The sequence below is a fragment of the Sturnira hondurensis genome, unplaced genomic scaffold (assembly GCF_014824575.4).
Source record: "Sturnira hondurensis isolate 20B ecotype Veracruz unplaced genomic scaffold, ASM1482457v3 Scaffold0020642, whole genome shotgun sequence".
NCBI lineage: Eukaryota > Metazoa > Chordata > Mammalia > Chiroptera > Phyllostomidae > Sturnira > Sturnira hondurensis.
In genome coordinates, this window is record NW_028093273.1 from 5,400,021 (window position 1) to 5,412,821 (window position 12,801).

The 12,801-nt window shown below is 43.5% G+C and overlaps 1 protein-coding gene across 2 annotated transcripts in view; it reads right to left on the bottom strand.

Annotated features, from left to right (window-relative positions):
* Nucleotides 1–1,032: 1,032 nt before the first annotated feature.
* RORB (RAR related orphan receptor B) overlaps nucleotides 1,033–12,801 on the bottom strand; it is a 194,376-nt gene continuing 182,607 nt past the window's right edge. For both annotated transcript variants that reach the window (XM_037030320.1, XM_037030319.1), the window contains exon 10: nucleotides 1,033–6,934. In XM_037030320.1, coding sequence (XP_036886215.1) covers nucleotides 6,779–6,934 — 156 coding nt within the window. In that variant the 3' untranslated portion in view covers nucleotides 1,033–6,778. The remainder of the gene's footprint in view (nucleotides 6,935–12,801) is intronic.

Consider the following 12,801-nt stretch of genomic DNA (forward strand, 5'->3'; position numbering starts at 1 on the left):
GGTGACTCTAGAAGGCATTGTTCTTTTAAAAAAAGTATAATTATTATGCTTTTTTAGAGTGAATACTTTTATGTTACATAGGTGTGGCAATGCAACTTCTGTGCGTTGCCAGCAATGGTGTGCATGCTCATGAGAGAGGCTACTGCACGCTCACACGTGGCCCCTCAGGGTGCTGCTGTGGTTGGCAGGTACAGCCAGCCCCCAGACAGCCCGGGGTTTCCACCACTGCAGGACTTGGGGTCGCTCGTCCCTGTGCACGTAGAGGCTGGAGCTAAGGTAAAAACATTAAATCTCTGAAAGTTGGAAGTATATGAAAATCATTTCTCTCCATCCTAAAAGCAAGGAAGCATTGTCAGGGATTTCAAAAATACTGGAAAGTCTCATTTAAATCTAAATATCTTTTTTATTATAAATTGATCATCATAAAATACTAGCCTTTTAAAGTCATATTTGGGATGCAGGAAAAGCATCAGGCTCATCAGACTTGCTCCTGCCCGTGTTGTTACAGCTCATGACACCTTCAATTTTCCTCCCTCTCCGTCTCTCCCCGACCCTCCCCCAGGTTCTTTACAGCATTCATTTGGTGAAGGTCAGTTATGGCTTCAGCGAATGAGTAGTCTGACCTCAGGTTATAAGAAATAAACGTGTACAAAAATATTTTGTTCATCAGAAAGCAGAGTTTGTTTTCCTTAAGCTATTTCATGCAGAGAGGATTTAGACAAAGCCATTGCTGCAAGGAAAGATGACTTATTCAGGCAACATTTCTTTCTTTCTTTCTTTCTTTTTTTTTTTTTAACTTTCTTTTTTCATATTGTCTAGTTCAGGTAGGGTTTGCAGTTCTTAGGCCAATCTTCAATGCAAATTCTTTGGAGCAGATTTAATTGGCAGCCCTGTCCCTTTCTCAGTGGTATCACACAAAGAAGCGTACAGTTAACACCAATGACCTGTCAAGATGCTTAAACTGTTACACCAGTTTCTGAGAAGTACATAACACGCAGAAAGGAAGCAAGTACATATTTGCTCTTTGTTGGTTTTTTCCCCCTCTAAAAAAATTGTTACAAAGTCTTATGCTTAAACAGAGACATAGAAAAATCAGTGTATCCACTGTCTCTAGTTATTTACAGCAAAAATTACAGAGACAGCATACATCGTATTAGACCTTCCACAAGCATATATTAAAAGTAATTACATTTGAAAAAATATTTTTATTTTTCCTCTACATTTCTACAATACATACTCAGTTTTCTGTGGGTGTAGTTTTCATTCTTGTGTGTGTGTGTGAATCAGATGAAGCAGACGGTCCTGTGCTTGGACTTGGGACGTACCTAGTGTGTGTCTGCCTGGGGTTGTGACGGAGGCAGTTGAACGCTCTCCAGCAGCCACCGCCAGGGTGACAGACACCGTTTAATATAAAGATCATCCTGCCCAGCTGGGGCACAGAGACCCTGCACTTCTCTCAACCGGGTCATCCAATTCCCTTAACCTTGTGCTTTATTTCTGGCTGTGAGAACAATCATGGAGCTGCTTTTTCTGATCACTGGAGGTGGCGCTCACGGTCACGCAGGAGACATCGTTGCTGTGGCCAATTCGCTTCAGAGGAATTTCAGCAGCTTAGGAAAAAAGTGCGTAACAGACAGCCTGCCTCTGCTGCATAGGAATCCGTGGTCCCACACTTCAGAACAGCAGACTAATGCTCATGACTGTAGAATGGGTTATTTAGACACGACCGAGGGAAAATAAAAACTGGTTGTAGATATGGAAGCCACACGTTGAAAGAAATATGTCGAGACCCAAAAGCATAAAAATTGTGCATTTGACTTTTAGAAAAAAAGCGGCAAGAAATCTAGCCAACCGGCCCTATGAAGCTGGGAGTCTGAGCAAGACAAATAGAAGTGTCTTTGATAAGCCATCATGAAATTGTTTTCATTTTTAGATTGCTACTTTTCCAGCTGACCTCTTACTATATGCTCTAGTAGTGATAGTCAAATACGGAAACCAAATTGAGTGTCAGAAGGGCACGATCTCCATCCCTCCCCCTCCCTCAACATCATTCAGAATTGTACCGGGCCAGACTTCTCTGGCCAAATAGGCCCCTAAATCTGACTGTGCTTTAAACCACCGAATTTGAACTGTGAGCCCTCTTCTGCCCAGAGATGTGTTTGTCTGGGCTGCACCAAGCTCTGAATCAGCGGACATCATTTACAGCTCAAGAGATTTTATGAGGGTCAGAAGCTTCAGCCTCCCTTCAGCGTCAGCAGGTATTGGTTGGCCCTTTCTGAATGGGACATCTTGCCAGTGCACCAGTGGACTCCTGTACTCACTTTGCATCAACTCCCTGGCCCTTTTAGGCTTTTGAATTCTAACCCTTGGTTTACGTGAACATGTATCCCTGGTCCTGAGTTTCCCTTCCCACTCCAACTGGTTGTCAACACTTCACTAAAGATCCACGTGGTTTTCTTTTATTGAGTTGCTCCTTATACTAACAGAAACAGCAAATCAAATGCCACAGCATCTAAAGCAGATGGTGGGCTTCTTTCTCTTCTTTATATGGGGGACTTTGCGCACAGATGCACACTGCAAAGTTATGGCTGTTTCTGTTGAATGGTGGTTCTGTCAGGCACAGCCGTCCTTGCCTGAGCTGACTGCCAATCACACTAACTTCCTGGGAAACAGAAGGTTCTAGAGAAAAAGCTGTCAGGGAAAATTATTTCTTCTAAATTCCAATAGAAGTAGAACTTTTCTTGTGTCTAGGATAAACGAAAACAGAGAACATGGAACAAAACATACCTCATTTGTGTCTGACATTTTTGAAAGAAAGCTGCTTAAATTTTGGGTTGTCCTCAGGACACAAGAATTGTTTTTGCTTTCCAACCTGGCACATGTGGGATTATAGAAATGAGCGTGAGTTGACCATCCACGGGTATGATTTTCAACAAAGTTTAGCTTGACTGCTGTGATCTGACAGATACGAGAGAGAACGTACTGATGCCTCCCCAACACCTCTTGTTAATATTCAGTTCATTATAATTTAGGATCTCTTAATTCTGTCAAAAAAGTTTGATTACCCATGCAATTCAGAGGATACCACTGCATCCCCCGTTTTTACCAAACCAGTGGTCTTTTAGTCTGGAGTCCTGAAAACAGTAGTAAAACGAAGGAAACCTAGGAAGGCTGCGTTTGAAGAGTACATCTCTTCCTCGAGCTTTCAGTCTTTGGGGATAAAAGGGCGACAAAAAAAGGGACGCAAAGGTGACCCGAGTCATGGACAGTGGGGGGTGTATGTGAGAGGTTAGGTGGATTTGGGATCCCCTTTTCTCCTATATTCTCTCCAAAATTTGCCTCTCCTTTCACAGACCACAAGTACAGCTTCACCTCTCCTGTTAAGTTCATCTAATGCCACCGAGATCTCTGTCTTCCCCTTGCTCAGGACTTGTAGCTCCCGGGCTTGGGCTCGCTGAGGGGTACGTAGTCCATAAACGGAGCAGCCGCGTTATCTGGCTCTTAGCAGATTTTAGAAAATGAGACTAAGTTGTCCTTACTTGCGAGCAACTTGTCAGCAAGTCCACACGGTAAAAGTATTTTGAATTTTCAATTTACAGCATGAAGTTACCACTCGTTAGTCTGAAAGCCTTGTCAGAGAGGTTCTCTTATTGGCAGATTGAGTTTATGCCCTTTACATTTTGTTGTCATTTTCCTGTTTTTGTCTCCCCTCCTTCTTGATGTACCTTTTTAAAAAAATAAAACATCCCTGAGTGGATACAGTGCAACATCTGCGTCAAGCAGTGATTGTCGTCTACGAAGCATGGAGTGGAAAGGACAGACCCCGGGCTATTTTCTCCAGTGCACACTTCATCATCAACGTGTTGTGGACATTGGTGAGTGTTCCTGGGCAGGGGACAAAGATTGCACGGGGCAAGGGAAGTCGTTCTGACCGAAATTTCAAAACACCTCAAGATGGAGTCACAGCAGTTGTGTAAAGGGCAGCTTTTAGAAGTGCTTTGTTGCCATGGAAAATGTGACTTGGTTCTCTTCTAAGGGACAGATTTGGGAACCGTAGCAAAAACCCAGAAATCTCTTTTCTTAACTGAAGTGGGCTGAGTGTGTACTGGTTTCCACTATTCTGTTCTGGTTTGGTCTCTAGCCGTTTCCTGTCCCCTAGCTTCAGAAGGTTTGTGCCGTCCCAATGAAGTGCTTGCACTGGTGGAAATGACACAAATTCCAATCCAGCACCTCCTGAGGCAAATGTGGGGAACAATCTTTTTCCTACACCACTCGTGGGACAAGGGAGGAAAAAATTCTCAGCCACTTCATCAATTGAGCCGATTTAAATCCTCTAAGGTAAGTTGGGAGAAACAAACGATCCTCTTTGCAACTGAGCAGGAATTACAGGCTGACAATGGGAAACACTAGGCCAACAGAACGATGAAAACAAAGTTTGACACAAGTTCAAAGCTCAAAGGGAAACACCAAGCAGACATATTGCACGTTGCCTATCGCAAGCCAATCATAAAACATACATTGCTTTTGGAAACGGCCTGGTTTAATTGAGCGCCTTCCATTACCCTGTTTTCCTAGCAATCAGTAAAGTAATCTTTCCATTAGAAGGAAATATGACTCTTGGAATTAATTCTTTATACAAAGAGCTAGCAGGAGTGACATTTACACCAAAAAGAATGGTGTCCCTGTAGCGGCATAATAAGCAGTCTACAGCTGTCTTCTTAGACACTGAAGTTAATTTGGTTCAATGTAGTTAAATTAATTGAATATAACAGTAGTTGAGAAAGAGATTCATTATTTTAAAGTCTTTTTATTTTTCCCCATTGGGTTGAAATTCATCAATCATGAGGTGGGAGGAGACTCTGTTTTCTAAGAGGAAAGATGAGCGCTACCGTCTGCTCGTCAGCGAGGCGCTCTGGGCTCGTGGAGATGGCCCTCAACCTTGTAACCTCAGGGAAGCACAGGAGATGGCCAAGGACTCGAAGCGTCCCCTGATGGGAGGTTCCTGATGGGAACCTCACAGAGCAGGCGTGCGTGTGCGCACGTGTGTGGGTGTCTTTGACCAGGAAAAAGGGGAAGGTTTTTGTGGGTGGACAGCTGGGCAGCACTTGCAGGAGATCATAATTTTCATTGTTTCATACATAAAGCTCTCCTCTACCTCCTTCTTTAAAAATTATTTTACTCTGGATCAAATAAGACCAAAGGCACAAGGCCCCAGACCACAGGCAGAGCCCACTCCTTAGAATTTGTGTTTTCTGGTGGTCAGTTTGATGGAAGAACAGGTGGAAAAATGAGAATTTGAACTTTGAAATTTCAAAATACCTCGATTCCTGAATCCTCATCTCACCTCTTGTATTTTGTACTTTTGAAAGTTGAGCAAATAATCTTAGGTGGAGGATTCAGGTGGAGGGAGCAATTTCAAACTGCATAAAAAATAGTGTTGGCTTTGGGGTGGATTTGTTTTATAGAATAACTCAGATCTTCTTTTCCAATCTGTCAAGTTTTTGCTACGTTTTTATAAAACAGTACATTGGAATTGGAAAAAAATTAGATGCTTCTGATAACAGGACATTAAAAGTCCTGCCTCCCCATTTATTGCTGCTTTTTCTAAAAAAAAACAACTTATTAAATAGAACACATATAAAGAACTTCTTTGTATATTTTTTTCTATTTCTTCTTTGCACCCCCCCCCCCAAATGGTTAGAGATACTGTTCACATGAAATGGCATTGGGACCCTGGCTTCTGATTTGCTTCTTTCACTCTACTTTTGTTAGAAAAGATTGCTGGTGGTCATAATCTACAGACTGTGTTTCTCTGTTGAAGACACAGTAAGCACCAAAGTCAAGTTTCTTTCACAATCTGAAAGCCAAACAAAAAAGTGTTTTGTGTGTTCTGGTCAAAATCTATTGTTTGGTCAAAAAAGTCCTGGACTCCATGATATTACCTGTAGCCTAATTCTTAAAACAGGAAAATGGCTCCAATACTTGTATTTTTTCCCCAGTGTGTACCATCTTGACAAGGCTTTGATGTCATTGATAGAAACAGAGTTTTATACTGAGGCTGCGCATTATAATTACTCTTTTGTAGACTTATTTCTGAATCGGTACCATCCTGCCATTGACTATAGATGAAAACTCTGGTTGGGAAAACAAAATCCCGATTGTCTACCATAAAGGTAACATATAACACAGAAGGTAAATAACATAAGAGAGCCTGACTGAGTCTCCTTTGCTAATAGGTATGATATTTTAAGCCACAGTGCATGTGCATGTATTTCTCATATATAATATTCTCAGATATTATATACTTATTACATAATGCACAGTGCTTTCCAAGACAGCTACAAATTTACACATGCATCAACTACCTAAAAACATAGAAATAGGTGAGCCTATTAAGTGGAATTTTCTTAAATTATATTTGAACAATCAACAGGAAAAGTAATCATGTAAAGTACCGCTCTGTTCTCATATATATCTACAATAAAATTCTATAAACAGTTGTCTCCCAAAACATACCCAAATAAAATTAAAAAAAGATAACACCCAGTGTCCTATATTTGTATATTTATGGTCATTTCAAAACAAACAAACAAATAAAAGAGCCCCACTCAGGTGCATATTTACATTCTTCAAACTGTAGCGGTGAAAAATAATTCTATTAAGTGCAGGACATTCCTAATGTTGCAGTAGTGACATTTTTCTTAAGTCTTCATGAACACATTGCTTTTGTCTTAACGGTGATGCATTCCATAGCTATGAGACAGTCCTGTCCTTGCCTTCATTTGCAGACGGTGGCACAGTCAGGATTAAAGAGCTCCTTGTACAACGGAGGAAAGAGTGTATTCACTATGTCTGGATGCGACTGCTTAAATACCTGCAGCTTCTCCCCGTGCAAGTTGCAAACTGCCGTGATGGTTGGTATCTTGGCTATTAGCTGCAGAATGTAGGGACAGGGAAGGAGACAAAGGGGGAAGCTCATTAGTGCTCTGTCTTCTGAATCAGTGTCTTTCTTGGCCCCAGATGAAGGGAAATGGCTTTGGAAAAAGATGTTCAGAGAGAGAGAAGGCTCACTTTCAGCTTTTCCTTTAGAACAAAACAAAACAAAACAAAACGCTCACACCATGGCCCCTCCCCCCGCCCCTCCTAAAGGGAAAATAAAGAGAAAAGAAGCCAGACCAAGCTTCCCGATCCACTGATCTTAAATAAAGTGCGTATGGGAGGCAGTCTAGGCGCAGTGCTAGGGGTGGGTGCTCTGCAAGCAGGCTGACTGAGCTGGAATCCTAGCTCCAAAATAGCTGAAGGGCTGTGTGGCCATGTCAGACACAATGTTGCAGTTTTCTCGCTTATAAAATGGGCTTAATCACAGTAACAACCTCAATGGGCTGTTGTGTGGACTGAAGGAGGTGATCCTTAGGGAAGGGTTAAGAACGCTGTCAGCACGAAATACAATTATTACCTAATATTATCAGTGCCTCTTATGTCCCACAGGGTTTTATGATGTGAATATTAGATTTTTAGTTTTGGGAAGTGACCACACTAGGAAGGTGCCGCCTAAACCGTAGGCGGTGTCATTCAAAATTGCCTGCACTGCTTTGCTGTCAAGTTCACTGGCCTGCCTATATCCCGCAAATCCTTTTCTGCTGTAACACATAAAATGAAGCCTGTATTTAATCAAGAGAAAATGTGAGACATCACTGGCACTTAGCTCCCTTAGGGAGATGTTTTGAAAGCCTTTGTGAGACTATCCACTTACAATGGTTAGGTGTTTCAGGGTTTTATGTACATAAGTTTTGTATGTATGTAGTTCAAATACCCAGAAGACAGTGTTCTGTAATAATTTAAAATATCCATGGTTTGCCAAATCCTATATAAGTCTTAGGAGAGGAACAATGACAGCTTTTAACATCCTTATAATTTAGGGACACTTAGAATCCACCATTTAGTGTCAAGATTAGCCTAAAATCACACGCCATTGTGATCCTGTCACTGTAGGAGGGAGATGTGTTGTCCACAGAGAATATTGTTACCAAGTGTGGGCTCGATAGCTCACCAAAGGTACCCTTGAAAGTGACGATAAAATAAAATTCAATAAAACTCATCTAGTCACTGGTGAGTCAGTCACACTGTGCTCCCTACCCCACTTCATACTAAGAAACCATTTTAGTCTTCAAGGTGAAAAAAAAAAAAGGAAGCAGACAACGCTACTTTGTGGTTATCCAAAATCAGAAGTGTCTGCTCTTTCATTAACTTTTCTTTTAAGAACTGATGACACTACAGCCATGCTACGAGCAATTTAAAAATAGCTTTATGATTAGAGCTGTTGGCGTGCTCATGAAAGGGATCTAGCACACAGGAAGAAGTCTGGTGTTCAGACTTTCCATTTCCGCTGCTGTTTGCTTCTATCAGGATGGAAATAAAACAGGAGAGCGAAGACTTTCTCTCCAACATTATAGTTGCTTAAACTTGTAACAGGCACTCTGCTGAACAGCAGAGGGCAGAAAACAGTATGGCTCTTGCTAATAATCTGCTTGGAAAGACAGATGTGAGTAAAGAGACCACACAGTCCAAAGCATTTGGAAAACCTGCAGTGAGTGCCATAGAAGAACAGCGCTAGAAGTGGTGGGTAATAGGATGTCCTGACCACTTCTGGCAGGCCAGGGAGGGCGTCCCTTAGAAAGTGCCACTCTGGGGGGCTTTGAAGGAAGAGCGGCAGCTAACTGCATGCTAGGGCAGGGGTTATATAACGTGCCCCAGGAGTAACTGCAAAGAGGCTGTGCTTGCTTGGGGACTGGCAGGCACTGAAGGAAGTTCAGGGTCACTGGAGCAGTGGACGAGCTTGTTCAAGGATACAGCTGGAGAGGTGGGGAGGTGTGGCCAGGTGTCACAAGGTCTCAGTTCCATTGAGGTCTTTGTAAAGGTTTTAAGCAAAAAGGGGGAAAAAGAGACAGAAAGATAATTAGAATCTCATTCTGAAAGATTTGCTTTGGGTTCCGGGTGGAAAACTGGGTATTTACTATGTTTTCATAGGTAAGGAATGTACAAGTGTCCACTTAACAAGAGTTCCCTGGGAAATTATTCAAGCTCTCTTAACCATCTGGTTCACACAGAAGGAGACTGTAACCGTCCCAGAACACTTCCTGCACATTACAACTCTCCCTGAAACAGCTATTGAACGGGGAGAGGCTTTGAAAGCTTTTTATAGTCATCTGCGGTCGAACTGATGATGTGCAGAGCTCCTGAAACTTCAGAAGCAACTCCAGAAAGCTGGTCCATCGCTAGCATGCATAAAAACTGCCGGGGTGCTTCCTGCACATGCAGATCGCTGGGATCTAGGCCTGGGGATGGTGTTTTTGTTAGTCTGGGAGGGGCTCAGACTCCATGTTTGAAATGAGCATCCTGTGGGGATGCAGCAGTACTGGGTCCCCGTTTGAGAAACACTGCTTCAGAAGTTCGCATCTTCCAAAACTGAAAAGTAAATTCTTTTTTTAAAAATTTTTTTTAAAGATGTTATTTATTTATTTATCTTCAGAGGGGAAGGAGAGAGGGAGAGAAACATCAATGTATGGTTGCCTTTCGTGCGTCCCCTGCTGGGAGTTGGCCTGCAGGGAACCGGCCTGCAACCCAGGCATGTGCCCTGACTGGGAATTGAACCGCGATCCTCTGGTTCGCAGGCCCGCGCTCAATCCACTGAGCTACATCAGCCAGGGCCTGAAAAGTAAATTCTTTATCATGTTTGAAACAGTCCAGGTAGCTGAGTGTCAAGTTGGCAGCTTTTAAGGAAATAGGCAGGGAAGTTATACCTAGAGAGGGAAGAGTCCATGGGCTTAGTTCTGTTGCTTTGGTGAGGGACAAGTAATGACTTTCCTGAGCCCCCTGACACACGGCAGAGGATTAGCCTAGCGATGAAGCAATGCGGGCTTTGAAGCCTGTCTGCATCCTGGGTCTGCTATTTACGGCTAGGCGATCTTGGGCAGGTCACTTACCTCTCAGCTTTCTTATCTGTCGGACAGCAATTAGGGCAGCCCCCACCCCACCCCTCGGAGGGCTGTTGTGAGGGCTAAAGGGGCCAACACAAACTGTCTAGAGCAGTGCCTGTCGTACAGCAGCGACACAAGTGTTAGGTGTCACCCTTCCATTCTGACATAATGCTTCCTTCAAGGAGAGAAATGCTCAGTCAAGGCCAGGCATGTTTAGCCAGATGAGACGTCGGGCAAGTAACATGCTTAGTCCTGAACCAGAACCAAAGATTGAGCCTCTGTGCATTATGTGTGAATACAATACCAGCCATTTACTTTTATCAAAATAAAAGCAACACATTGATTTTCACATTCTTGTAAGTTGCTCACTTAATAAAGTGTGATCCATCAAGTAGGACCCTAGGAACTAAAATTCTTACAGCCTCTTTCTGGTTCTCTAGAGGAGTGGTGTGGGAAATTACATGTATGGCAGGAGCACCGAGACCCTTCTACACCTGCTTGTCTGCGCCAGAATTATTTAACCCTGCGTTCAGCTTCTGAAAGGGAATCTGAACAGACTCTTGCTTCTTTCTGCCTAAAACTGGGGTTAAGAGGCATCTGATTCAGACATCCATTTCCCCCTCTTCTGTGGGATTGGGATTCTGTCCCTGTTGCTCATCTGTAGAATGGGCTGAATGGCGAGAATTGCCTTTTGTTAACGAGCACTGGGACCACTTGAACAAGGAGCACTGAGAAAGGCACAGGGCTCCCTCGAACTCTGTGCTTTCAGAAGAGGCCGAGTTAAAGGCATCCCATCGGCCGTGGAGATGGACGTGCCGACAGGGGCATCCATCACTGCGGAGGCAGGGTGGGCCACCAGGCCAGGCGTGCGGAGGCAGCAGCAGCACTCGTCAGAGCCCAGAAGGGCCTGGTGGAGGGAGCAGCAGGCAGTCACTTATTGCTCATTAATATTATGTACTACCGCTGGGGGACCCCCATTTCAAAGGGAGCTCCCAGCAGCCTCAGCAGTAGTTAATGGCTCAACAACTTTTTTAACAGCTGGGGAGGTGATCCAGAGGCACTTGGAGATGGAGGGGGTAGTCAATTTCAAATCATCATGAAATTTCTTCATGTTTAAATAATCTCTGTAGCAGGAGCTGACAGAGGGTCTATAAAAAAAGGCATTTTAACTCTCTCTCTTTTTTTTTTTCTAAGAAGGAAGCTTTAGCTTACACTTACAGGGGTCTAAAAGAAAAAAAAAGCAGCTGTTCAAGAAGAGATAATAATTCTATGCCTCCTTCCAGAGGGTAGTTTTATGAAAACATCCATCATTTTATGACTGGAGCATTTGAAACTGAAAAAAGTGAAACATGAAGAGCGTACAACTAGTGATCCTGTTCCTATGGGCTCCCCGGCCACCTGGATGCCCTCCGACCCGATGCAGGAAGCCGACAAGGGCTTGATCAAAGTGTGAGAAACTTCGCAGGTGCTGATAAAAACAGGACACACGTGAGGCTAAGTACATCCATTTCACTTGTCTGTTCACTTTAAAGCTTTCATTTAGTAACTTGGTAGCGTGATGCTAGAAAGACAAACTTCCCTCTCTATACTGATGATGCAGTTTTGTTATTCCTTTTTAAAATATATTTTATTGATTACACCATTACAGTTGTTCTATTCCCCCCCTTCATTCCCCTCCACCCGCACACTCCCTCCCCCACCATTCTCCCCCCCTTAGTTTATGACTACGTGTCTCAAGTTCTTTAGATTCTATATTTCCCCCACTATTCTTGGCCTCCCCCCTATCTATTTTCTACCTACCCTCTATGCTATTTTCTGTGCCTTCTCCCCCCTTCTCCTCCTCCCACTCCCCTGTTGCTAACCCTCCATGTGTTCTTCATCTCTATGGTTCCACTCCTGATCTAGCTGTCCTCTTGGTTTGCTTTTGTTTTAGGTGTGGTTGTTAATAACTGTGAGTTTGCTGTCCTTTCACTGTTCATATTTTTCATCTTCTTTTTCTTATATAAGTCCCTTTAGCATTTCATATAATAAGGGCTTGGTGATGAACTCCTTGAACTTGACCTTGTCTGAGAAGCACTTTATCTGTCCTTCTAATGCTAGAAACGGACTTAGGAATTAAGCCGGTAGTGAACCTGTTGGCTTGTGCCTCTCCCAGCTTGACCACCAGAGCTCGTCCCGGGAAGGCTGAAGCCTTCCAGATCTGAGGGGAGAGGAACCTCAACGGAACAGGCTTCTCACCACATGGTGCAGCCGTTCTTCTCAGCAGGGCATTCTGTTCCCACAGCTAATCTGAGATCCCCGGTGCATTTTCGTTAACCTGGCATAACTTCAGGCTCATACCTGTGGAGGAAGAGATCTTCATGGGCAGCAAGAGCTTAGAGAGGCTATTTAATAATGATAGAAAAAGAAAATAGTAATAGCAGTGCTGTCATCTTTCCTTGAAGGCATGATATTTTCTATAAAAATATAGAAGAAAAGAGAGAGCCTGGTGGGGGCAGGTAACTCCCTGGCCAGCCAGGAATGGGAAAGGAGAGAGGAATGACAGAGATTCTGAGCTTAGCCAAGTGACTCCCCCACATAGACACCTCCACACCCTGGAAGAACCAGAAGGGGTTTATTAGCATAGAACTATGGGTCTGAAAACACCCAGAAGGCTGTGGTGTGGCCCGTGACTCCTGGGAAGGCAGCATCTATAGCATATGCCAAAGCACAAGCATTTGCACACTGTTTTGAGAAGTGAGTCAAAGGCATGGTACTCACTAACTGTTCTAGTTGTGCAAACATAAAAATGACTCTCCGCCTAGGCTCTGTATACGGTGAGGTG